This window comes from Saccopteryx bilineata, chromosome 1 (genome assembly GCF_036850765.1).
Source record: "Saccopteryx bilineata isolate mSacBil1 chromosome 1, mSacBil1_pri_phased_curated, whole genome shotgun sequence".
NCBI classification, from domain to species: domain Eukaryota; kingdom Metazoa; phylum Chordata; class Mammalia; order Chiroptera; family Emballonuridae; genus Saccopteryx; species Saccopteryx bilineata.
In genome coordinates, this window is record NC_089490.1 from 38,355,332 (window position 1) to 38,380,517 (window position 25,186).

At 33.0% G+C, this 25,186-nt stretch overlaps 1 protein-coding gene and 1 pseudogene across 1 annotated transcript in view; both read right to left on the bottom strand.

The window, feature by feature from the left end:
* LOC136319194 (protein eyes shut homolog) overlaps positions 1-25,186 on the bottom strand; it is a 557,987-nt gene that overhangs the window by 437,210 nt on the left and 95,591 nt on the right. The window contains exon 5 of the mRNA XM_066252572.1: positions 23,225-23,424. Within this exon, the coding sequence (XP_066108669.1) occupies positions 23,225-23,424 (200 nt within the window). The remainder of the gene's footprint in view (positions 1-23,224; positions 23,425-25,186) is intronic.
* On the bottom strand, positions 7,664-10,460 carry LOC136320975 (peptidyl-prolyl cis-trans isomerase-like 3 pseudogene; annotated as a pseudogene).

Below are 25,186 nucleotides of genomic sequence, written 5' to 3' on the forward strand. Positions count from 1 at the left end.
ATTTCAAAGATATAATTGCTGGTACTGCTTTGAAAGGCAAGGGAGAAAAAATTGGCACATTATCCAGAAACATTTTTTTTTTACCATTCCCTTTTATATTCTAAAAAAAAAAAAATGCCTCCATTTCCGCCTTTTTAAATAGAAGAATAGAAATGGCAGAAAAAGTGATATAGTTACACAATTTGAAAATATCTTTTTAGTTATATTTTTATTTTATTTGCAAATGTATTGCCAATATTTTATATGCATTTTTACATGCTAGAAACCTGTTTTTATTATTTTCATTATGTTCTTTATGTCTTCTTCACTGTAAATAATAAATGTTGAATTAATATATTATACATCTAAAACCAATATAATATTTTATGTCAACTGTATCTTAATAAAAAGTCACTCTAAAAATTATTTTCTCCCAAAATAAACTTAAGAGCGCTTTCTGGGATTATAGCACTGCCTATTTTTCTTCCATCATAGGTATTTTCTAATTGATTGCTAGATTTTTATTTTTTTTTAGCGTTTTTCTGAAGTGAGAAGCAGGGAGGCAGAGAGACAGACTACCGCATGCGCCCACCTGGGATCCACCTGGCATGCCCACTAGGGGGCGATGCTCTGCCCATTTGGGGCGTTGCTCTGTTGCAATCGGAGCCATTGTAGCACCTGAGGCAGAGGCTATGGAGCCATCCTCAGTGCCCAGGCCAACTTTGCTCTAATGTAGCCTTGGCTGCGGGAGGGGAAGAGAGAGACAGAGAGGAAGGAGAAGGGGAAGGATGGAGAAGCAGATGGACACTTCTCCTGTGTGACCTGACCGGAAATTGAACCTGGGACTTCCACACGGAAACTGAACCTGGACTAATGCTGTACCACTGAGCAAACTGGCCAGGGCCTGATTGCTAAATTTCTAAAAGATTGCTAGTTGATAATTAGGTTCACCCATATTTTTCTTCTTCATGTCTTATGATCACACTAACTGAATTTATAATCCATAATCCATGTTTAGTGGAGATCACCATTTAAATACTAAAAATGTATTATACGTTTATATTCTTGAAGTTGAAAATATATTGCACAATATGCAAAAAATATGATGTACACAGTCCACTTAGCCTAAGATCAAAAGAAGTATATAAGTTTTACAACTCCTGTAGGAACCTTTAAATGTCACTCTACAAGAAAAAGAAATACTGTTCAAAGCTTTTAGGTTAGTAAATAAATATTATTAAAGTAATAATAAAATAACTCATTAGGTTTTCATTCGTTAGGACCTAAAATTTATTGTTTGTGCACTCCATTGATTCTACAGGAAGGATACAAGCACTGTGTGCCATTATTTTCCACTTCTTGTGAAATGAGAAAATTCAATATAAAATTTTTAAGAGGAAACATTATGACAGAATAAGAATCGACTATATGAAGCAATATTTTAATGAGTTATATTATAGCTATTACTTAAGCAGGTGTTTAGACAAGAATGTGTTACCAAAGAGGAAACAGAAAACCTACAACTTTGAATTGGTGATGGGTTAATTATTAGCAGTAACTGCAAACATTTTTTTGTCTTTTTTTTGTCAATTGTCTTAAATCTGTGTATATGTAAACAAACAACTATAGTTAATGATTCAAATACTAAAATCAATGTCTATCGAGCTTAAGACCTATTTTAAAGAAACCACTATTATCATATTCCATCATGTTATATTGAATTATTTTTAGAAAATCATTTAAATAAGAATAAACATAAAACATATAAAAATCTCTATAGTCATAGTTTTTATAGAACTAGATGACCAGAGTAAAATTTTAATATAGTATTCACAGAACTATAAAACTAATAAAATGAATTAACAGTAATTTTATGTGAATGATGGCATTTTCTGCTGAATTGCACCCACTGATCACAACATGAATGTGATATTTATTCACCACCATCATGCACATTCTTTGGAGCTCAGCCTGTTTGTACTCCCCTGTGCCTTATAATGACTTAATTTTCTCACACTTTTGTATATCCAAATTACAGTGAAATTTTCATTTATCCTGATATGGTATAATGTCAAGTGGGTATCACTTGGATCCAGGTTTAAATATACATTATTAACCCTGTCCAAATTATTTTCCATTAACCTCTGAGGATGAAAGTATTACCACTGGGCTACAATGCGATAGAAAACAGAAATGGGTGTGGAAGCCATGCTATTCTGTCAGCACTTAATCAAACATTTGTAATTCAAATAATTGGAACATAATTTGGGTTCTTTGATATATTGATACATATTAAAAGATAAAATTATATAAAATTAAACTTTTCCTGGGGAATATTTTTAGACATGAAGTACATGTCAGTGGTCCTATTGTAAAAAACACTATCAAAGATGTACAATCAGGGTTAGGACTTACCTAAACATAAGCAATATTAAAATATGACAGAAGAGTTAATTTTTAGATGTTACATTAATTTTTAGTACTAGGGTGAGATCACTTGCCTTTGAAAAATTAGCAAAATAAAACAAATAAACCTAACTGGAAAAGGAAAAAAAACAATGATTAGGGCCATCTATAGGTACTGCTATTTTCCTAAAATAGGTTAATATTGTGCCCCTAAAATAGTGGCAAAAATGGTATATTTAATATCTTATACATCAGCAGTTCTCAACCTGTGGGTCGCGACCCCAGCGGGGGTCAAACGACCAAAACACAGGGGTCACTTTCCAATGGCTTTAGATGACCCCTGTGTTTTGGTCGTTCGACCCCCGCCGGGGTCGCGACCCACAGGTTGAGAACCGCTGTTATACATTAACACATTTTACCCGGGTGACTAATTTAAAGAGATAAAACTTATCTACATATTTTTCTGAATTTAGGATTATATTCATACAATTAGTATTAATCATATTAATTATAAAATATAAGTAAAATATGTTTACTTTGTATAAATAATTGAAAGAATATTTTAAATGAGTTTAAAGAATAGTGTGTGGATGTAAGTCCTTGAATCCCTCATGTAAATCTTAAACAAGTAATAGACCCAGTGGTGAGAATAAAATAATTTAACAACTGATTCTCTGCACTAATGACTATTTTAAATACAAAAAATGATATACCAAAAGGTAATTTATTTCATGCATTTAATATTTCCACAACTTCCAAAATAGGTAATAAGATAGCCCTTGCTATCTATATTTCTATTGGTTCATTGTGTGTCTTAGCTTCCTATTGGTTTCACTGTTCAGGGAACACCACTGCACTTATAATATCTTGGGGGAGTTTTGGGCATAACACAAAGCTGAAACAAATGACAGCTTATCACTCCCTGGTTGTTTGGCACTTTATCTCTTTATATTATATGTTTGTTTACTGAAGTAACAAATGCAAGGGAATTAAAATGTAGTATTTCATCAAAGGTATAATGAGTTCTATGAAATTAACAAATAAATATTACAAGCACAGTTCCATCAAATTTTTTTCACCTATGGACAGAATGAACATTACTATGGGCACTTAAAATATACTGTTGCACAGATGAATGTTATAAAAAAGTAAGAAATGTAAATTTGTGATTTCCACATTGGGCGGCTGTCCAGGCGCCCACTTTAGAGAGACCCTGATTACAAGCGGCATTTTAACAACCAATTTGCTGAACTCAACAAAAAACTAGGTATTGGTGTTGCCAACTGGTGCAGACTGGTTAAATTCCACCACTGAAAAGACCCATGAGATGTTCAAAATCATATATGCAAACTCTCTCTTTATGTTGCCAACAAGCCAGATGGCTTTCAAACTTAAAAAAATTTAAAAAGGAGAGCTCTTTTAATACCCATAAATACCCATTTACATCAACATTTGGATATTCAAAAGAGAGAAAACTATGAGATGTAATATCTTATGCATTATATAATTGTTACAAACAAACCAATGATATATACAAGGTGGGGAAAAAGTAGGATTACAGTTGTTATTTATATAGAAAATAATATACTGACTAATAAAAATAATACAGGAATAAACTGTTTCATTTACAGCTTACATGTATAAACCTTATTTTGCCCCATCCTGTATACATATAATTAAAATAATTCTTTCATTCATTACACACTGAGTTGCATTTGTTTATAAATTTACTTAATAAACTGTGTTTATCTATTTAAAGTATGCATCTAATTTATTTCTATACCTTTAGTGTATGCTAGGTTGTAAATACCTAGTAAATGTATAGATGAGTTAATAAATTTTAAGAAAATATTTATGTAGAGTAGATCATATATAACACAGTATATACCTGTGCTATTTTGATGAAATGTAATGAATATATAAACAAGAAAAGTGAATGATTTTCTATTTTTAATGACCTGGGATATATTAATAATTCTTCTCTCTCTTTCTCTCTCTCTCTCTCATTCTTTTACAAACACACACATACACACACATGCTCTTGCACAAACTTGCATACTTATATTTCAGTTTAAATTATTTATAAAATAATCTTTAAAAATATTTGGGAAAGACTTGGAAAACTTTTATGGATAAAAAAAACCACACAAACTCTTGGTTAGAAGACAAGAAAAGTTCTCAGCTATATAAACTGGTCTACAAATGGTACCGCTAAAGAACTAAAGTATGCTGTAAATGTCCGGATGCCTTGACCTGTGGAGATATAGTAATCCCACTGACAATAAGAAGTATGAACACTCTTTTTCTTTCTTTACTTCCCTATGTTTCTGATGAAAAAGTACTAGCAACCTAGACTGCAGAATGTGACATTAAAGTTTAATTCTATCCATTCAAGTAGGCAGAGATCAAATTTTGACAGTGTTTTTTCTTGTGGAAGGGATAGAACTTTTTGAAAACTTTTTAAAGCATTTCAACAAACCCAAAGTAGTGTAAGAGACAAAAGGAAATGTTTAAAGCTCTATTATTTTTTCTTCATTATTAAAATATCTAAGTATACTGAAAAACATAACTAAACAGTTTGCTAGGTATTTTTTACATAGCAAGAATTTTATTTATTGTTTTTTTATTTTAAAAAACTTTTCTCCTTTCTTTAATACTTTAGATTATGGCCAATCTTATATATTAGTACTGTTACATAATTAGGTAAGCCTATGAAACTGTTGCATTAGTAACAGGAAAATATAATACAAAGTAATTCCTTACAATAAATGTATTCTTATCTTTTCCACTTAAATAATACAACAAAATGAACACTGGAAGAACTTTTTTCTTTCAATATAAACAGAATTTATCAATGAAGCATAGCAAGTATTTGAAAACCAACCTGCAAACATGAGGTATACTTTTGGAAACAATGATGAAAAAGATCTAGATTTAGAACACTTAATTTTTACAACTGCAAAAGTTAGATTAATCTGTACAACAGAATCACACATTGTGCATGATAAACTACTCAGCAGAGTTCAAAATTCACTTTCTTTTATTTCCTATCATCTGTATAAGTTATCTTCCTAGTAATGAGTTATTTATTTTATTATTAAAATCACTCTACATTAATTTTTATAGCTTTGAAAGTACAGAAAATGCATCTTTACTTGGTGAAGGGTATTACTTTCAGAAAACACTTTAAAAAATTATAATTTTAGGACTAGTAATTAGTTGAAGAGATTGAATAATGGCATTTGTTAAATTTTTATAGTTATTTTTTATACAGAGTATTAAATATGAAAAATAACTTAAAATATGCTTTTTAAGAATAGAAGTTTGAAAGTATGTTAATCTCTCTGCTAACTAAAACACAAATTAAAAACATCATTCTAAGAGAAAGTGCTAAACTTTATTTACTCAAAAATATATTTTTAACAACTCATTCAAAGTATACACTATACAGACCATGAAAGGAACAGAATGCCTTAAGGCCAAATTATTTACATATTTCTAAAAATATATTTTTATATATATCAATTTTTTTTAATTTTTTTAACTTTTTTTTTTTTGTATTTTTCTGAAGCTGGAAACGGGGAGAGACAGACAGACTCCCGCATGCGCCCGACCGGGATCCACCGGCTCTGCCCACCAGAGGGCCATGCTCTGCCCCTCCAGAGCCACTCTAGCACCTGGGGCAGAGGCCAAATAGCCATCCCCAGCGCCGGGGCCATCTTTGCTCCAATGGAGCCTCTGCTGCGGGAGGGGAAGAGAGAGACAGAGAGGAAGGAGAGGGGGAGGGGTGGAGAAGCAGATGGGCGCCTCTCCTGTGTGCCCTGGCCGGGAATCGAACCCAGGACTTCTATACACCAGGCCGATGCTCTACCACTGAGCCAATATATATCAATTTTTTTCAGAAACAAAACTGCTGAGTTTGCTTCATAGCCAGGTTACAATTCTTCCTATAAATTTCTTTCTTTGTTTATTAATTAAACATTCTATAAAAATGTATACATGAAATGTTCTTTGTTTCAATTTTATGTGTATATTTAATATTAAAATTCTTTTTAAAATCAAAATACTAGAATTACATCAAAGATTGAAAGGTTATTTACCAAAGCATACATTCAGTATAATCTTTACTTTAATTATTTTATAACTACATTTTAATTATTTTAAAACACAGATTAGAAAGAGGAATTAAACAAAGTGAAAGAGGTAGAAATAAATGCTACTTCTTTAACTAGTTGTTGAATAAAAGTTTTCTATATAAATTATTTTTATTTATCGTTTGAAGTCCTTGACACAGTCTGATTAGATTGCATATATAAGATGCTATTTAATAAATGAGAAAACTAAGCTTCAGAGAGATTAACTGACTTGTTCTAAGTCACATAAATAGTGAGGCAATTATGCTTTGAGAGTAATTATTTTCTGTCTTCACACCCTTGGCTCTTTCTAGATAACACTCTCTTATCATTTGGAGCAAATCCTTTATAAATGTTATAAGATGTTTAAAAACTTGTCATGATAATGAAAACAAGAAGAGAAATATGATTTTATATTATCCTAATTTATAAAATTCATTTTAATTGCTACATTTTCATTCACATTTTTATCATTTTTCTATTTCTTAGCAATCTTAACTATTATTTAATATGGAATTAAATTTTAATATCTCCTTAGTGAGCTCCCTGGTAAGAATAATCATGACAATTTCCTATGTGTAAGGAGATTTGATATACATATACATTATGTATCTGTGTATGTATCTAGGTATCTAGGTACTTAGCTAACTAACTAGAAAGCAGTAAAAAGCTTCTGAGACTAGAAATTCACCAAAATTATTTGGCTGAATTATCCAGATATATTTAATTTATCTCAATATACTTTTGTTATTTACTAAAAACATTAAAGACTGAGCATGTTTTTAAACTAAGATAGCCACTTGATATGTATCAGTTAAAATATTTTAAACTCTCCCACTAGAAAAGTCATCCTACTTAGAATAACTCATTCAGTATTAATAAAGTTCAATTTTTTAAATGAATGTTTTTATGTAACAAAAATTAAACAATTAAAAAAATTAAACTTGAATACATTGGATAATATAGCAAAGAATATGCTATAAGAATGGGAGTAAAATCTGTTTGGTTCCCCAGTACCACCAACTCAGAAGATCTTAGTTGTAAACAAACAGGATGATGTAATCTCTGACATAATTAAAGGTGGATAAAACACATAAGTCTGTTGCTCAATTAGTTTTCCAAATATCTGTCCATGTCTATTATACCTATTGAGCAAATAGGTTGGCAAGAATAGTTATATCCTTAATGTGTACATCATTAAGACATTGGTAGGTCTTCTCATTTACTGGTAACTTCTCCAGTTCATCTAGGGTCTCCAGATCACCTATTACCTTTTCAAATACTGTATATTTCATGTCTAGATGTGGCTGTTTGTCATAGATGATGAAGAACTGAGATCCATTGGTATTTGGGCCATATTTAGCCATAGATACAACCCACTAACACTGTGCTTAAAATATTCACTGTATTCTTCCTCAAATTTCTTGCCCCAGATACTATTATCTCCTCTTCTGGTACTTGTGGGGTCTCCTGATTGAACCATGAAACCAATAACATTCCTATGAGATATTCAGTGATTGTAGTAATTACAGGCACAAAGAACCAAGAAGTTTTTACAAGTTTTGGGTGTCCTCTCACAGAAGACTTCTATTTTAATATCATCTACATCCTTATGTGTGTTACTGATATTCTTCTTCTTGATGATTACTATTACTTAATTTCTCAGTCTTATTGAGAGAACTTCAAAGGCAAATTTCATCAGTTCAGTTACCACAGATGTTATTAAAATAGAAAAGGTATAGTTGCAGATCTAAAGATCAATTATTATAAGAGTATAATGGTATGGCAGTTAATTTTGAAGACAGTAGTACTGATAATCAACTTTTGCTCACTGATTTATTTATTTATTTATTTATTTATTTATGTATTTATGTATTTATTTTCGGTGAGAGGAGGGGAGCTAGTGAGGCTGATTCCCGCATATGTCCCAACTGGATTCATGCGGCAACCCCATCTAGTGCCAATACTAAGCTATTTTTAGTGCCTTAGGCTGATGTGCTTCAACAGAGCTATAATCAGCACCCTGGGCTACGCTGGAACCAGTGTACCCACTGGCTATGAAAGGGGAAGAGGGAGAAAAGGGGCGTGGAGAAGCCAATGGTCTTTTCTCCTGTGTGCCCTGACCAGGAATTGAATGAGACCAGGACATCCATACACTGGGAAGATGCTCTGTCCACTGAACCACTGACCAGGGTCAATTTTTGCTTATTTTTTATGTTTTATTTATTAAGTAAATTAAAATAAAATAAAGTAAAATAAAAGGATATATAACAATTCACTCTTATTCTTTTTTTTTAAGATTTTAAAATTGATTTTACAGAAAAAGGAGGCAGTGATCAAGAAGTATCAACTCATTGTTGCTTCATATTATCTGTTCATTGCTTGCTTGTTGCTTGTCATCTGTGCCTTGACCAAGCAAGCCCAGCGTTTGGAACTGGCTACTTCAGAGTTTGTGATTGATACTCTATCCACTGTGCTGACACAGGCCAGGCACAATTCACTTTCATTCTCTTTTATCCTTTGTTTTTAATTATTAAGGGAGAGGTAGGGAAATGGAGAGGCAGAAAGACAAACTCCCTCATGTGCCCTGACCAGGATCCACCTGGCAAGACCCCTACCAGGTGATGCTCTGCCCATTTGTGGTTTCTGCTCCATTGCTTGGCAACCACGCCATTTTAATGTTTGAAGCTAGACCTTGGAGCCATCCTCAGTACCCGGGGCTAGTTTGCTCAAACCACTCAAGCTGTGGTTGCAGGAGCAGAAGAGAGAGAGAGAGAGAGAGAGAGAGAGAGAGAGAGAGAGAGAAGGGGTTGGGAGATGGATTGTCACTTTTCCTGTGTGCTGTGACCAGGAATCAAACCTAAGACTTCACATGCCAGGCTGATGCTATGCCACTGAGCTCACTGGCCATGGCTCATTTTTATTCTTAGCAAAACTTTGCCTGACCTGTGGTGGCACAGTGGATAAAGCGTCGACCTGGAAATGCCGAGGTCGCCGGTTCGAAACCCTGGGCTTGCCTGGTCAAGGCACATATGGGAGTTGATGCTTCCAGCTCCTCCCCCCTTCTCTCTCTCTGTATCTCTCTCCTCTCTGTCTCTCCTCTCTAAAAAATGAATAAATAAAATTTAAAAAAAAAAACTTAAATGGTGAAATATTTTTATCACTTCTTTCATCTTACCTGCTGCAGAAGACCACCAAATATTAACTATCTGGGAGTTATGGCCAAACAGCCATCATCAATGCAGCATTATTTGTGTCATAAATACCTTTAATTCAATTAAATTATATAATTTTTTCTTTCTTTCTCCCTTTAGTTCCAAGAAATATGGAATCTTTCATTATATATGATCATTTTTGGATTTTTGAACTTAATAGAAGTTCCAAGGCTAAAAACTTTAACCCATAAGGCTATTTCTACTTCATCCTAAAGAAAGTGCTTTGTTTAGGTTTCTGTGTTTTGTTTTTGTTTGTATTGTTTTTGTTTTTTGCTAAAACAGCAAGCATTTATTATCTCATATTTTGTGTGGTTCAAGAGTCCAAGTATGACTTAACTGAGTCCTCCTTCAAGATTTCTCACAAGACTGCTAAGTGTTGGCCAGAGTTCTAGTCTTATCTAAAGGCTTGACTGGGGAGGGTCTCACTTCCAAGTTCACTTGGCTGTTGACAGAGTTCAGTTTCCTGTGGACTACTGGACTGAGGGCTTCAGTTCTTGTTGGTTGTTGGATGGTGGCTGCCTTGATTTTCTTGCCATCCAGCAAGGGAGAGAGTTAAAAGCTACTAGCAAATGGAAGTTATAGTCTTATAAATGTAATTACAGAAGTGACATGCATCACATCCATCATAGTCTATTCACTTGAAATAAGTCACTAGGCCCAGACTACATTTACGAGGAGAGGAATACAGAGGTTTTGATACCAGGAGGCAGAGGTCATTGGGAGCCATTTTAGAAGGTGGCTAGAAGAAAGAATAAGCAATAAAAGATCAAATCTAGGATAACAGTTACTTCTGAGAGAAGGCAGAAGTGTAAGAAATAGATGAGCAGAAATAAGTTATTTGTAATGTTTTAGTTCTTGAGGCAGGTGGTAGGTTTATAGGGGTTCATAAGAGTGTTGTTAATGGACAAGTGGGGAGAGAATGTCATGAATCAAGGCTTATATGAAGTTTAATTCTGTTTACCCAAGTTTTTTTAGCAGCTTCACTCTGTTCTATCTAGCCAACTTTCTGCCTCTCCTGCTCCACACAAATGCAGGCGTGTCAGTTTGCTAGTGCTACCTCCCATGCCCTCTCTGAATGTGGCCTGATCCTCTTTGTTCTGATACTTATCTTGAAGTCTAGGATTCCCATGACAGGTCTCAGGTCCATGACAGAGCAATTCCTCCAAGGCGAAGGGGTGGAGTGAAAGGGAAAGAGGCTGGAACCCAGGGGGTCAACCATGTGTTCCAGGACAACAGCTAATGGTGTGTGAATCAGTTGTGGAAATAAACTTGGAAACCAATTTCATGTGCATATTTCTGTATTTATCTTTTCTGCTGAATATTCTCAAATACTTAAAGATATATAGAAAGAATTATTTATTTGTAATTAGCACTAATTATTAATTTTGAAATGACATGATCATTCTATAAAAATTTGTCACATGACAATTATCTTCTGCTACAGTCTGTAAATTTACAGGACCTTCTGTAAGGGAATATAGATGAAGTATGTGGCTTTTAAACTTTGAGATTCCAAGTTCAAGAATATTGTTTTGTTCAGTGTGGTTTTCCAAAATAATACTTGTTGAATTAAATTGTATAATAATTAGGTTTACAATAAAATTCGTGTTTATCCTCATTCAAAACTTATTTTGAAATTAACTGAATGTGAATATTTGGCTGAAAAATATAGCAATAGTCAATTTTCAGTATAATTTTATGAGAGTAGATCTGTAATGTTCTTTAACATACATTTATTAGTAGACCAATGAGAGTGGTTTTATTTTCTACATATGATAATAAAATATACTGAGCTTAGTTATGTATTCAAATGAAATAAAAAGACACAATTAAAAATGAACTTGGTGAAACAGCGTAAACCTTCGGTGTGTTTTATAGTCAGATCTATCATATGAAATAAATTAGATATCTTTGTCACTAATTTAAATTTATATACTTTTTAAGAAATAAATATTTTTCTCTTGATTTACCATTACATTTGGTAACACTGCTTTGTGTCTAAAATAATCTAAGCTTTTTGAATTAGAGTTTTAGATTTCTTTCAATAAATATTATATGGTTTTACTTATATATAGAATCTACAAATAAAATAAATGAACATACTACACAGAATCAAACCCAGAGAAATAGAAAACAAATTGATGGTGTCTGATGGAAAGGAGTTGGCGCCGGGTGGCAGAGGTAAAAAAATTAAAAAGTAAAATTGGTAGTTACAAAACAGTCATGGGGAAATAAAGTACAGCATAAGGAATATAGTCATTATAAACTATTATATGTATGTATGGATTAGTATGGGTTCTGGACTTATTAGGGGGTCACCTTATAAGTTATATAGATAGCTAACCACTATGTTGTACACCTGAAACTAATATATTATTGAATGTCAACTACAATTAAAAAATAAAAAATTTAAAAATTTAAAAAGAACTTATACATCTTAAAAATAATAATCTACCCTTATATATTTTAAAAGATAATGATTGGATCATATTAACAGGTATTTTGAAAGACAAACTACAGTACAAATGCTCAGCATTGGTAACATATTTTTACTTATTTACTTATGGAACGACAAAGGAAAGCATTTATCACAACAGCACTAAACAGAGAAGACAATGCAATGCATTATGTTCAAAGTCAATTCCAAAGATAATGCGAAATCTGGAAATACACAAATTTTAATGTAATTCTACTTTAATGTTTTATTATAATGTGTGCTAGTAAAATTATATTTTAGAGTGATTTAATTTATTAATGGTATTTGGAAAAATACGTAATCAAATGCTGAAAAAGCAGCAGTAGACTTGATTTGAAGAATTATAAAATGTATAGTTTAAGAAATACCTTAAGGAAATTAAAAATTCCACTGATTGTTTTTTTGTTTTGTCTTTTTTGTATTTTTCTGAAGCTGGAAACGGGGAGAGACAGACTCCCGCATGCGCCCAACTGGGATCCACCCGGCACGCCCACCAGGGGCGACGCTCTGCCACGACCAGAGCTACTCTAGCGCCGGGGGCAGAGGCCAAGGAGCCATCCCCAGCACCCGGGCCATCTTTGCTCCAATGGAGCCTTGGCTGCGGGAGGGGAAGAGAGAGACAGAGAGGAAGGGGGGTGGAGAAGCAATGGGCGCTTCTCCTATGTGCCCTGGCCGGGAATCGAACCCGGGTCCCCCACACGCCAGGCCGACGCTCTACCGCTGAGCCAACCGGCCAGGGCCACTGATTGTTTTTAAAGCAGGATCATTGGAAAATATTTAAGGATTAATTATGTTATCCTTATTACTATGAAATTAAATTGAAAATAAATAAGGTACAATAATTTGACATTTGATTATAGGAAACGTCTTACTACTTTGATGAAAGAATAAATACATTTAAATTAATATTATACTAGAATTATTAAAAATAATACTTTTTATCTGACAATCCTTAAATTACTTTATAAGGCAATATAATGGAATTTATTTTTCTGATAAATGAATTTTCTATTATTACTTTAATTTTTTTATTCTTGGTCAAAGGTTTGTTTGAACCAAGGAGAAAGTAAAAATAAGTTGTTAATTTAGAGTATACATGATTCATCTAATATTTCTCTAATATAACTGCTAAATAATAGAAAGTCACCTAACTGTGGTTATTAAAATATAGATTTTTTTTGTTCCAAGCTATAAAGCCAATAATTTGCAGCAAAGGATATTGATGATTGCTGAAAATTGATTATTGTAGGATCAATACTCTTATCCTGTAAACTTCCTAGGTTACCTGCAATCACTAAGCCTTCATTCCTGATATTTTAATCTAATAATATAAAGAATTAGAATCTACCCTTCCTCAAGTATGATGTGAAGGGATTCAGTATGGCTTATTCATCTCAGATGCTTTATTTAATAATATGTGATAGTTGCTGAGGTCCTATAATTAAAAATTCATTAGATTTTACTGATTTTTGTGACTTTTTTTTAAATGAGATTAAGGGAGATAGTGAGGTAGACTAACAGTTGTGCCCTGACTGAGATCCACCTCACAACCCACTCTAGGACTGATGCTTGAACCAACTGAGCTATTTTTAGTGCTTGAGGTTGATGACTCAGACCAACTGAGCTATCCTCAGCATCCGGGGCCATGATCAAACCAATCAAGCCACTGGTTGTGGAAGGGGAAGAAAGAAAGAAGGAAGAAAGGGAATCAGATGGTCATTTTGCCTGTGTGCCTGACTGGAAATTGAACCCAGAGCATCCATATGCTGGGCCAACACTCTAACCACTGAGCCACCGGCCAGGGTCAATTTTCAAATTTTTAAAAAGGGAAGATACCAATGGAAAGAATCTAACATTAAGTGAATAAGTTTACCAGTCTTTTACTACAATATATTTAATAGTATGAACTAATTATTGTTCAGTTCATGGCAGAAAATGGAATAAAGCTTAGGTAAAAGAGAGGGCAAGAATAGAATACTTCGGGAATATGGAGGCAATGAATAAGGAGAGTTGAATTTAGAAAGAAATATCAGAATGAGGGGGCATTTGGAACTGTAGGGTGGAAAAGTTGTGTGGATAGAAAGAATGGGACTCTGTAAAGTAAAATGTTGAGACAACCAAGAAAAAATTTTCCTGGATAAGATTTCATATAAGAAAAAAAACAAACAAAAATCTTTATGTCTTAGTGTACTTTTTATAAATTATTTCTTTTATTCTTTATTATCTACATGGTGCCAGAGGAAAAAAGTTATTGAAAATATTTTATTTATTTCCATAGACTTTTGATTCTGATTTTGATTTTGGTGTAATTTCAACATAGTTTTTATGTCAATAAAGCTTGCACATATTAAAATGCTATTAAGCTATTACACATGGTTAATAATACTTTTATACTTCTGAAGCAGCCATTATTAAACTGAACAAAGTCATTAATATCTTTAATCTTTGCACCAAGATATTCAATATAAAACATTCTTAACTGCATCTAGAGAATCATCATGGTATCTAACTACACGTTTCCTCTCTTTTTACCATATTTATAAATGTCCATTGTATTTTGTAATTTAAATAAAAAGTACTCTAAAAAAATAAAAGAGTAATTCATTGGATTCTTGTGTTGACTTTTGTACTGATCATAACTTTGCAAGGAGTTAACAGTGCAAACCTCCATAGGCCTTTGCTTTATCTAAGCAATAACTAGATTACTATAGGTGATCTCCATAATCTACTTCAGCCACACATTTCTATGAATCAATAAGAAACATACATTTGAGTTTAGAAGTAGAAATTTAATCAGAATATTGTATCTTTTAAAAAATTTTGTTTATAATTTATTGTTGACATGGTTTAATATGTCCCAATATAACAGCCTTTACACACCACATTATGCAACCCATGCCTCCTGCAAAGTCTTTTTTTCATCTCCATTTTCCCCCTCTTTGGCCCTCTCCTTTTCCCTCTACCCCCCTATTTCTCTCTGGCTATGGCTACCCTGTATTCTGTATATATGTGTTATGTATATAACATTTCGGCTCATCCCTTTTCATTCTTTTAAAAATTTTTCATTGATTTGAGGGAAAGAGGATTAGGGAAGGGGGGAGAGAAAGAGAGAGAAAGAGAGAGAGAGAGAAGCATCAACTCAATGTTCTACTTAGATCATTTTGTTGTGTAGTTGATTGCTCCTCATTCATGTCCTGAGTTGGGATTGAACCCATGACCTCTGTATCCTGGGTTCAAAATGGAAGTTATACTATATCTACTAAGAAACCCAGCCAAGGCCAGATACTATATCTTCTGAACAAAATAATATTTTAATTAATTTTAAGTAACAAATATAGTTTGTGAATGGTAAAGAATTTGAAATAGCTTATCAATAATCAAATTAACTCACTTAAAATTTTGACACATAAATTACTAAAAATAAGTTTAGGGGTTTGTAATGCCTTATCACTTTACGAGTAATGATCTATATTATGGTTATAATATTAAAATGTCCATACTACTTAAAGCAATATATAGATTCAATGCTCTTCCTATCAAAATACCTATAGCATATTTCACAGAACTAGAAAAAATACTCCAAAAATTTATATGGAACCCAAAGACCCTAAATAGCCTTAGTAATCTTGAGAACAAAAACAAAGTTGGTGGTATCATGCAACCTATTATCAAACAATATTATTAGGCCACAGTAATCAACACAGCATAAAACAGACATATAGATCAATGAAACAAAATAGAAATCCCAGAAATAAACTCACTCCTAGATGGTAAATTAATATTTGGCAAAGGGAGAAAGAACATGCAATGGGGTAAAAATAGTCTATTCAATAAATGGTGCTGAGAAAATTAGACAGATACAAGTAAAAAACAAAACAAATAAAAAATAACAACAACAACTACAAAAAAAAAACCCCAATGCTAGATCACCTTCTTACACCATACACAAGAATAAATTAAAAATAAATTGAAGACTTAAATGTAAGACTCAAAACCATTAAACTCCTAGAGGAAAACTTAGGCAATAGAATTTCTGAGATGTTTTTTAGCAATACTTTTTTTGGGGGTATTTCTCCTTGGACAAGGAACATAAAAGAAAAATTAAACAAATGGGACTATATCAAATTGAAAAGGTTTTGTACAGCCAAGTAAACCACCACCAAAAAAAATGAAAGATAACCTACAAAATAAGAGAACATATTACCAATGCATCTGATAAGGATTTAATATCAAAATTTATAAAGAACTCAAACTATCTAACACCTCCCCAAAAAAGTAAACCCCCAAAACAGTTCAATTCAAAACGTGCAATGGACCTGAATAGATACTTCTACAAAAAGGACAAACAGATGGCCAGTAAACATATAAAAAGATGCTCAATGTCACTAACTGTCAGAGAAATGCAAGTTAAAACTACGTGATATCACCTCACATCTGTCAGAATGGCTATCATCTATAATTACACAAACAACCAATGTTAGCAAAAATATTGAGAAGACGAAACCCCTGAGCACTGCTGGTTCTAATGTAGATTGGGGCAGCCAATTTTTGCAGGTTCCTCAAACAATTAAAAATGTAACTGTCTATGACACAGTAATTCTACTCTGGGTATGTAGCCAAAGAAACGTAAAACACTAATTTGAAAGAATATGGGCATCCCTGAGTTCATTGAAGAATTATTTACAATAACTAATATAATGGAAGCAATCCAAGTTCCATCAATAAATAAGTGAATGAAAAAGTGGTTGTACCAGATAGAAGGGAATATTACTCAACCATAAAAAACAATGAAATCTTACCATTTGTGAGAGTATAGATGGACCTAGAGGGTATTATGCTTAGTGAAATAAGTCAATTAGAAAAAGGTAAACACCTTATGATTTCACTTACGTGTATAATCTAAATAATAAAATAAACTAACAAAAAAGAAACAGACTCATCAACACACACCAGACAGGTACTTGACAGAAGGAAGAGTATTAGGCAACTGTGTAAAAGATGTGAGTGGATTAAAATATCCTTAAAATTAAAAAAAAAAATTCAGGGATTAAAACCCAAGTCGGTAGTTACAAAATAGTCACGAGGATGTAAAGTACAGCCAAGAGAATATAGTCAATAATATTACAATAACTATGTATGGTGCCAGGTGGGTACTGGAAATATCAGGGGAACACTTTGTATATTTTTGTCTAACCCCTATGCTGTACACCTGAAACCATACAAAACCATATTGGGAATAAACTGTAATTATTTTTATTTTTTAATTTTTTATTTAGAGAGAGGAAGAGGAGGCAGAAACAGAGTAGCACATGTGCCCTGACAAGGATCCACCTGGCAAGCCCAAGGGGGCAATGCTCTTTTATCTGGGGTATTGTTCTATTGCTCAACAACCAGGCTTTTCTTAGTGCTTAAGGCAGAGGCCATGTAGCCATCCTCAGCTTCTGGGACCAATTTGCTCCAATTGAACCATGGCTGCAGGAGGGGAAGAGAGAGAGACAGAGAAGTGAGAGCGGAGGGGTAGAGAAAGATGGGCTCTTCTTTGTGTGCCTTGACCGGGAATTGAACCCACAACTTCTACATGCGGGGACAATGCTCTAACACTGAGCAAACTGCCCAAGGCCTATACTTTTTTTAAAAAAATAAGTAAATTATGGTTATAGAATTATATAAATATTATATGTTACTTGCATCTGAAAGCCCAGTAACTGTTTTCCTAAAACTAATCCTAACTTTGCTGAAATGGTTAACTTATGTAATTTAGGTCAGTATTCAAAGCAATATCACCTATGTATTTGTCCACAATAATCAGATTTATTTACTTAACCATCTTCAAAGCTCATATTTTAAAGTCAGACTAAAGTTAATCCTTTTTTAAATTTTCTTTCTGCTTTTATATTTCTATTTAAAGACTCTACCTAATGCCTTTCAAAATTTTGCTACTAATTCAGGAGGATAAAATAGTGAAAACTAGCTACTCATTAGGTTTCATTGTATAGTTATAAAATGATCTAAAATAATCAATAATTGTCTCCATAAGAAAAATCAGCAATGAACTAACTAAATTTGACACACCTCAGACCTAGATAAGCCTCATGTTCAAAATATAAATAGTGAAGTAGAGATATTTAAATGGATCCAGATGTGCTCAGCAATTTCACCCTGGATCTAAGTGACCATAACACAGATAGTAAAAATATGCTTTCTCAGGTGTGCCTCCGCATTAATGCATACTATGCTTCAGTCCTTTAAATGGGTAGGCCTAGCTTTTGAAATTATCTTGTAGATGCAGAAATAATTTAACAAAGAGTCTGACCAATAGAGTTGAAATATAAAAGCAATCTTATCAAGCATTTGGGTAATAGAAATAAAGATCAATAAAGCAGGCAGAAAATGTCAGTAACTGAGACATCGGGTCAACAAAAAATTCTGCAACAGAAAGACAAGCCAAAGTACAAGAACTTTGAAAAAAACTAAACCTTTGAAATAAATTAATTTGCAAAATACTATAATAACATGGTTTGTTAAGTGGGTATTACATGTACAATGGAAGAAAATACCTATTAAAAAATGTGTGTGCATTAAAAAGTAAAAGAGAATAAATAATATTCTCATAAAATATATATTAATAAAACCAGATGAAAGTTTGAAAATAAATAAAGAATTGAAAAGATATTTTTAAAAAACATAAAAATGTCAAAAAGAGAGAATTGCTCAAAAGACAGTTTTAGGTGTGTGATTTAAAATATGTAAGCAATATTAGCACCTGAAGAGGAATGCCGAATTAACACACAAAAGAATAATAAAGAAATAATAAAAAATTTCCAGATATAAACAGGTAAATAAAAGAAACATATAGCATACTTGTTTGCATTCAATTCTTAACCATTAGAGATAAAAGGGAAGGAAAATAGTTACATATTCTCTACATGGCATTCATTGGTGTATTTTATACATATTTTAATTAAAAAATTAAAAGTTTTGTAAGCTTCCAATGAGAAAGTGAATAAGTGGCATTCATAAAAGAAAATGGTCATAAAAAGAGGCCATTATCTGGTTTATTTTTGCAATGACAGAGATGAAAGCAAAGCAACATCAATTGTATAATCCTAAATCAATAATAAGATCTAAGAAATTGGTACTTCACGAAGTTCAAAATCACTTGTGAAGCCAAGGACACAGTAAAAAATTTTAGGCTGGCAGTTACAAATTTTCTACACAATTTAAAAGGCTACAATATGTTATCTGTTTTTTTTTTTAATGTAAAACAGCATGTGATGTCAATTGAAAGGAAATTAGTACTAAGATAATAAGCAAACCTATGGTATAGAATGTTTTACAAATCATTGATGCTGAAATATTTTTTGAAATATTTTAATAAGGAGGTTTTCATCAAAAATAAGACTTTGGGTTAATGTTTTTTTGTTTGTTTGTTTTTTTGTTTGTTTGTTTTTTGTTTGTTTTTGACAGAAAGACAGAGAGAGGAACAGATAAGAACAGATAGACAGGAAGGAAAAGAGACCAGAAACATCAATTTTTCATTGCAACACCTTAATTGTTCATTGATTGCTTTCTCATATGTGCCTTGACCAGGGGGGGTTACAGCAGACCGAGTAACCCCTTGCTCAAGCCAGCGACATTGAGCTTAAGGTGGCAAGCCTTGCTCAAACCAGATGAGCCTGTGCTCCAGCTGGCGACCTTGGGGTTTTGAACCTGGGTCCTCCGTGTTCCAGGCTGACACTCTATTCACTGTGTCACTGCCTGGTCAGGCTGGGTTAAATATTCTTAAAGTAGAAATTGGATAATTATTTTTACAATTAAAATCAAACAGAAGTTAGAAAGCTAATTAGCAAATAATTCATCAATGAGAATGGAAATATTAACTTTAACTTTGATTTGTGTGTATGTTGCAGAAAATAAGCAAATGAAGATTAAAAACAAAATATTTTACCACATGTGAAAAATGTTATGAATAGAGACATTTCGAAATGGAGCCATAACATCAGTTCTAGAGGAACTACATACTTGTCTTGGTCCTTGTGCTTTCGGACTGGACCAAATGTTTGGACTGGGCTAAACCACAATTGTTTTATTGCTTTACAAACAATTGTGTGTGTGGAATCAGAAAAAAAGTGGACATCCTGATGACAAGGACTGATGATGATCCATCTTATATATAAATACAGAATCAGTTAACAATCAGGTATAGCCAAGAGTAGTTTAATTTTTCAGCAACAAAAGGATTTTATTTTCAGGTAATAAATTATTTTCTTTTGCTCAAGACAAAAACAAACAAACAAACAACCCCTTGCTTTTACTCTGTAATCGAGATATTTAAGTTTATTCCTATATTGCAATTCTTTGATTCCAAATAAATACTTGTTGCTTCTCATTTCAGCTTTTTCATTTGAGGTTGACATACGTTTTTAAGAGGAAGATTTTCTTCTTGATTAAATTTAAACGCAAAATAGAAATGAAAGCAATAGGATTGATATAACTTTTTTCAATAAAGAAAACAATTATTTTATTATGGTTAAAATAAATATATTTCAGCTTAATCCTTGACCCATACAAAAAACTGATGGTTTTACTTGCAAATCTTTCCCTACCATAATTTGAGTTTTCTTTTGTAAATAAACTGTCTGAACACTGTGCTAACTTGGCACCAACTTGAATGGCTCTAGTCACTGTGCAGGTCCCCTAGAAACTGAACCTCCCAAGGCCTTTCCCATTTAGAGACTTTCAGACTTTCAGGAGCACTGAATCAGCAGTGACTATTTTGAAGACAGATGACTCTAATTTAAATGAAATTTGAATAATGCTGTTGCAGTAATGAATGCCTATGCTTGTCCTTGGGAGATATTCCAGGAAAAGGAGCAGGTGTCTTCAGTTTGAATTCCACTTAGTTCACGCTTTAAGAAAGGTCAACCTATTATGGATAACATCCACAAAAAGGAAATCCTGTAGAGTAGCTTTTATAGTGCTTGACTTAATACATATTATCCAGTTTGAAAACCTTACATTTTAGTTTTAGATTCACTTATTTCTATCTTTTTAATGAACTTAACGGGTTTCCATGAATAAAAGCTTGATTTATAATATTGAATCTATTGTGAATAAATGTTCAATTTACTATTGCTGATTAGCTGCAGGGGTCTTTGCAGTGGTCAAGTGATCATTTTTATAATTTTATTTAATATACTTACTATTGAAATTAGAAACGTGTTTATTGTTTATGTTTTATCAAACCACCAGAGTAAAATAAGCATACTCCATGCTCAAAAATACAAAATATAAGAAAGATCCCATACACACACACATATATATATATTTACAAATAAAATGGAAAATTAGGCAATATGTAATAAAGTATAACTGTGATAATGATGAACAGTCTAAATAAAAATATAATAATTTTGGGTTTATGTGAAATTAGCATCCAGGTGTTCCTTACTAGATAGATAGATGTCCCAAAGAAAATAATTACAACACAGACTAAAATAAGTAAAAGGACAAAAACAGGACACAGATAAAAAAAAAATATGGTCATGGCAGTGTTAACTATAAGGCAGTCTATATAAGTAATGGAAAGACAATAACATGATAAAATACATGATAAAAATAATAGATTGAATTTACTATTAAGTGATCATATACAAAAATATACATGGTAAACCTTTTCATAATTTAGGATATTTTATAGAAATATAATTGTATGAGATTTTCATTTTACAACAACCTGTCTCAAATCAAACTGAAATAGAAAAAGAAGTATTTATATTTTTCTATTTAATACTTGGATTCAATTAATAATTTACAAATTGAACTAATGGCTAAATTTTCTCAAATGACAAACCAATTTTATATGTTATACAATCATAAAGAACAAAAGTAATGAAAATTTATTTCCAAAAAATTTTAAAAGATATCTTAAATAATAACTAGTTCAAAAATATAAATAGTGATGGAGGGAGACTTGACTTGGGGTGGTGGACACACGGTGCAATGCACAGATGATGTGTTGTGGAGTTGTGTACCTGAAACTGCTGTGGTTTTATTGATCAGTGTCACCTGAATGGATTCAGAAAGAAAGAGAGAGAGGGACAGACAGGGACAGACACACTGGTAGGGAGAGAGATAAAGAGCATCAACTCATAGTTGCGGCACCTTAGTTGTTCGTTGACTGCTTTCTAATATTTGCCTTGATTGGGGGGCTCTAGCTGAGTCAGTGACCTATTGCTCAAGCCAGCAACCTGGGGCTCAAGCCAGCGACCATGGGGTCATGTCTATGATTCCATGCTAAAGCTAGTGATCTTGGGGTTTGGAACCTGGATACTCAATGTCTCAGGCCAATGCTCCATCTGCTGTGCCCCACCTGGTCAGACAAGTTTTATTTTATTTTATTTATTTTTTAAAAAAATTTTTTCTGAAGCTGGAAACGGGAAGAAACAGACAGACTCCCGCATGTGCCCGACCGGGATCCACCCGGCACGCCCACCAGGGGCGACGCTCTGCCCACCAGGGGGCGATGCTCTGCCCCTCCGGGGCATCGCTCCGCCGTGACCAGAGCCACTTCAGACAAGTTTTAATAAAACTTAATAAATAGAAATTGTTATTTGTTTTTAGGCTCTTAAAAGATAAATAATATCAGAAATAGAAATGAATATCTAGTTAAGAAATACAATATAGATATGAACTATTTATAAATTATTTATATGGTGAATATATAAAAAAATAAGAACTTAATTTTGGGAAGGGAGATATAAAACAATTATAAAATAAGAGGTGATTAAGTTTGGAAATTTGGTGATTAAATTTCATGGTATTGAAATGAATACATGTATTTGGAAAAAATCTAAGCAATGCTTTCTTAGAATTATTGATTTAAATTTCTGATTACATATTTTAAGATGGAAATGTACTTAAACACTTAGTATCTTCAGAGTGCATTAACGGAGGAATGTTTATAAGCTTTTCTAAATATATATTTAGTTAACTATAGATAAATAAACACTAACCTGCAGTAAAAAGTGTGTCCGGATTCATCAACACAGATTCTTCCATTAAGACAGAGGTCCAAATTCAGTTCAGGCTCAGCACCACTACCAATATTTATCTCACAACATGCAGTGCTGTATTCACTTGGGCAAATGCAGGTAAAGCCATGGTCTGGCTTCTGACAGAAGCTGTCATTCAGACACAAGATCAGTGTGCAGTCCTAAATTCAAAAATAGAGAATCAAATTAGCTTACCACTAATAATTTTATTACAATCTTATTATATTTAAACATTTTTAAGAAACCAATGTGCAAGCTTATCTGATATTCCATTCTTCTACAAACTAAAATAAGTTTCTAGTAATAAATGATATTTGCCTTTATCATAAAAAATTCTGTTAAATGTTTTATTGTTAAGTTTTGAGAAGAAAAAACTTTAATAAACTTTATTTAATCATATACCATTTATAAAGTTATAATCATCTAACTTATCGTGCCATTTGCCAGCCTCTCCTTATTTTTTTCCCACTCTTCAGTACCTGACAATCATCATTTTACCTCTGTTTCTGTGAGTTTTAACTTTTTTTTTTGTCTTAACATTCCACATATGAGTGATAACCTGCAGTACTGGTCTTTTGTTTTGGCTTATTTTACTTAGCATAATGCCCCTCGGGTTTATCAATGTTGTCACAAATAGCAGGATTTCCTTTTTTTAAAAAAATAAAACAAACTAAATAATATTTTATTTTTCATATGGACATAAAATGTTCTTTATCTAATCATCTGTCAATAAAGATTTGAGGTGGTCTCATATGTTGGCCATTGTGAATAATGCTGTAATAAACATATACTTTAAATTTCTTTAGGAGACACACATCTGTACTCTTTTTTTTTTTTTTTTGTATTTTTCTGAAGCTGGAAATGGGGAGAGACAGTCAGACAGACTCCTGCATGCGCCCGACCGGGATCCACCCGGCACACCCACTAGGGGCGATGTTCTGCCCACCAGGGGGCGATGCTTTGCCCCTCCAGGGCGTCGCTCTGTTGCGACCAGAGCCACTCTAGCGCCTGGGGCAGAGGCCAAGGAGCCATCCCCAGCGCCCTGGCCATCTTTGCTCCAATGGAGCCACGGCTGCAGGAGGGGAAGAGAGAGACAGAGAAGAAGGAGGTGGGTGGGTGGAGAAGCAAATGGGCGCTTCTCCTATGTGCCCTGGCCGGGAATCGAACCCGGGTCCCCCACACGCCAGGCTGACACTCTACCGCTGAGCTAACCGGCCAGGGCCCATCTGTACTCTTTTTAATAGTGACTGTACCAGTTTACCATCCTACCAGTAGTATGTGGGGGTTCCCTTGTCTCCACATTCTTGCTAGAATTTATCTCTTGTGTTTTTGATAACAAACATCCTAACACCTGTAAGGTAATATCTCATTGTGGTTTTGATTTGTCTTTCCTGGATGATTAATGATGTTGAGAATCTTTTCATATACCTGTTGCCATATATATGGCTTCTTTAAAGAGGTATATATTCAAGTCTTTTGCCAATTTTTGAATTGGGCTATTTATTTTGTTGCTATTGTGTTTCATGAGTTGCTTATATATTTTGGATGTTAACCCCTTATCAGATAGGTTGTATGCAAATATTTTCTCTCATTTCAGATGTTGCTTTTACATTTTGTTGACGGTTTTCTTTGTTGTGCAGAAGCTTTATATTTTTATATAGTTTTACTTATTTTTGTATTTATATCATGCATCAAGTGAAAAATTAATTTTTCTGTCAAAAAATCACAGAGAGTTGTTTAATTTTTTATAGATTGTGCCATTGAATATAAAACTGAAGTCATGCTTGGAAACAAGATGAAGATCTTTTATACTCACTCAAGTGATAGAGTTAAATGTATGTTTTTATAAATTAATGCTATTTTGATATTGGTTCTACCTTTGCTGAAAATGTGAACTCCTTTAGGACAGTGGTCCCTAACCTT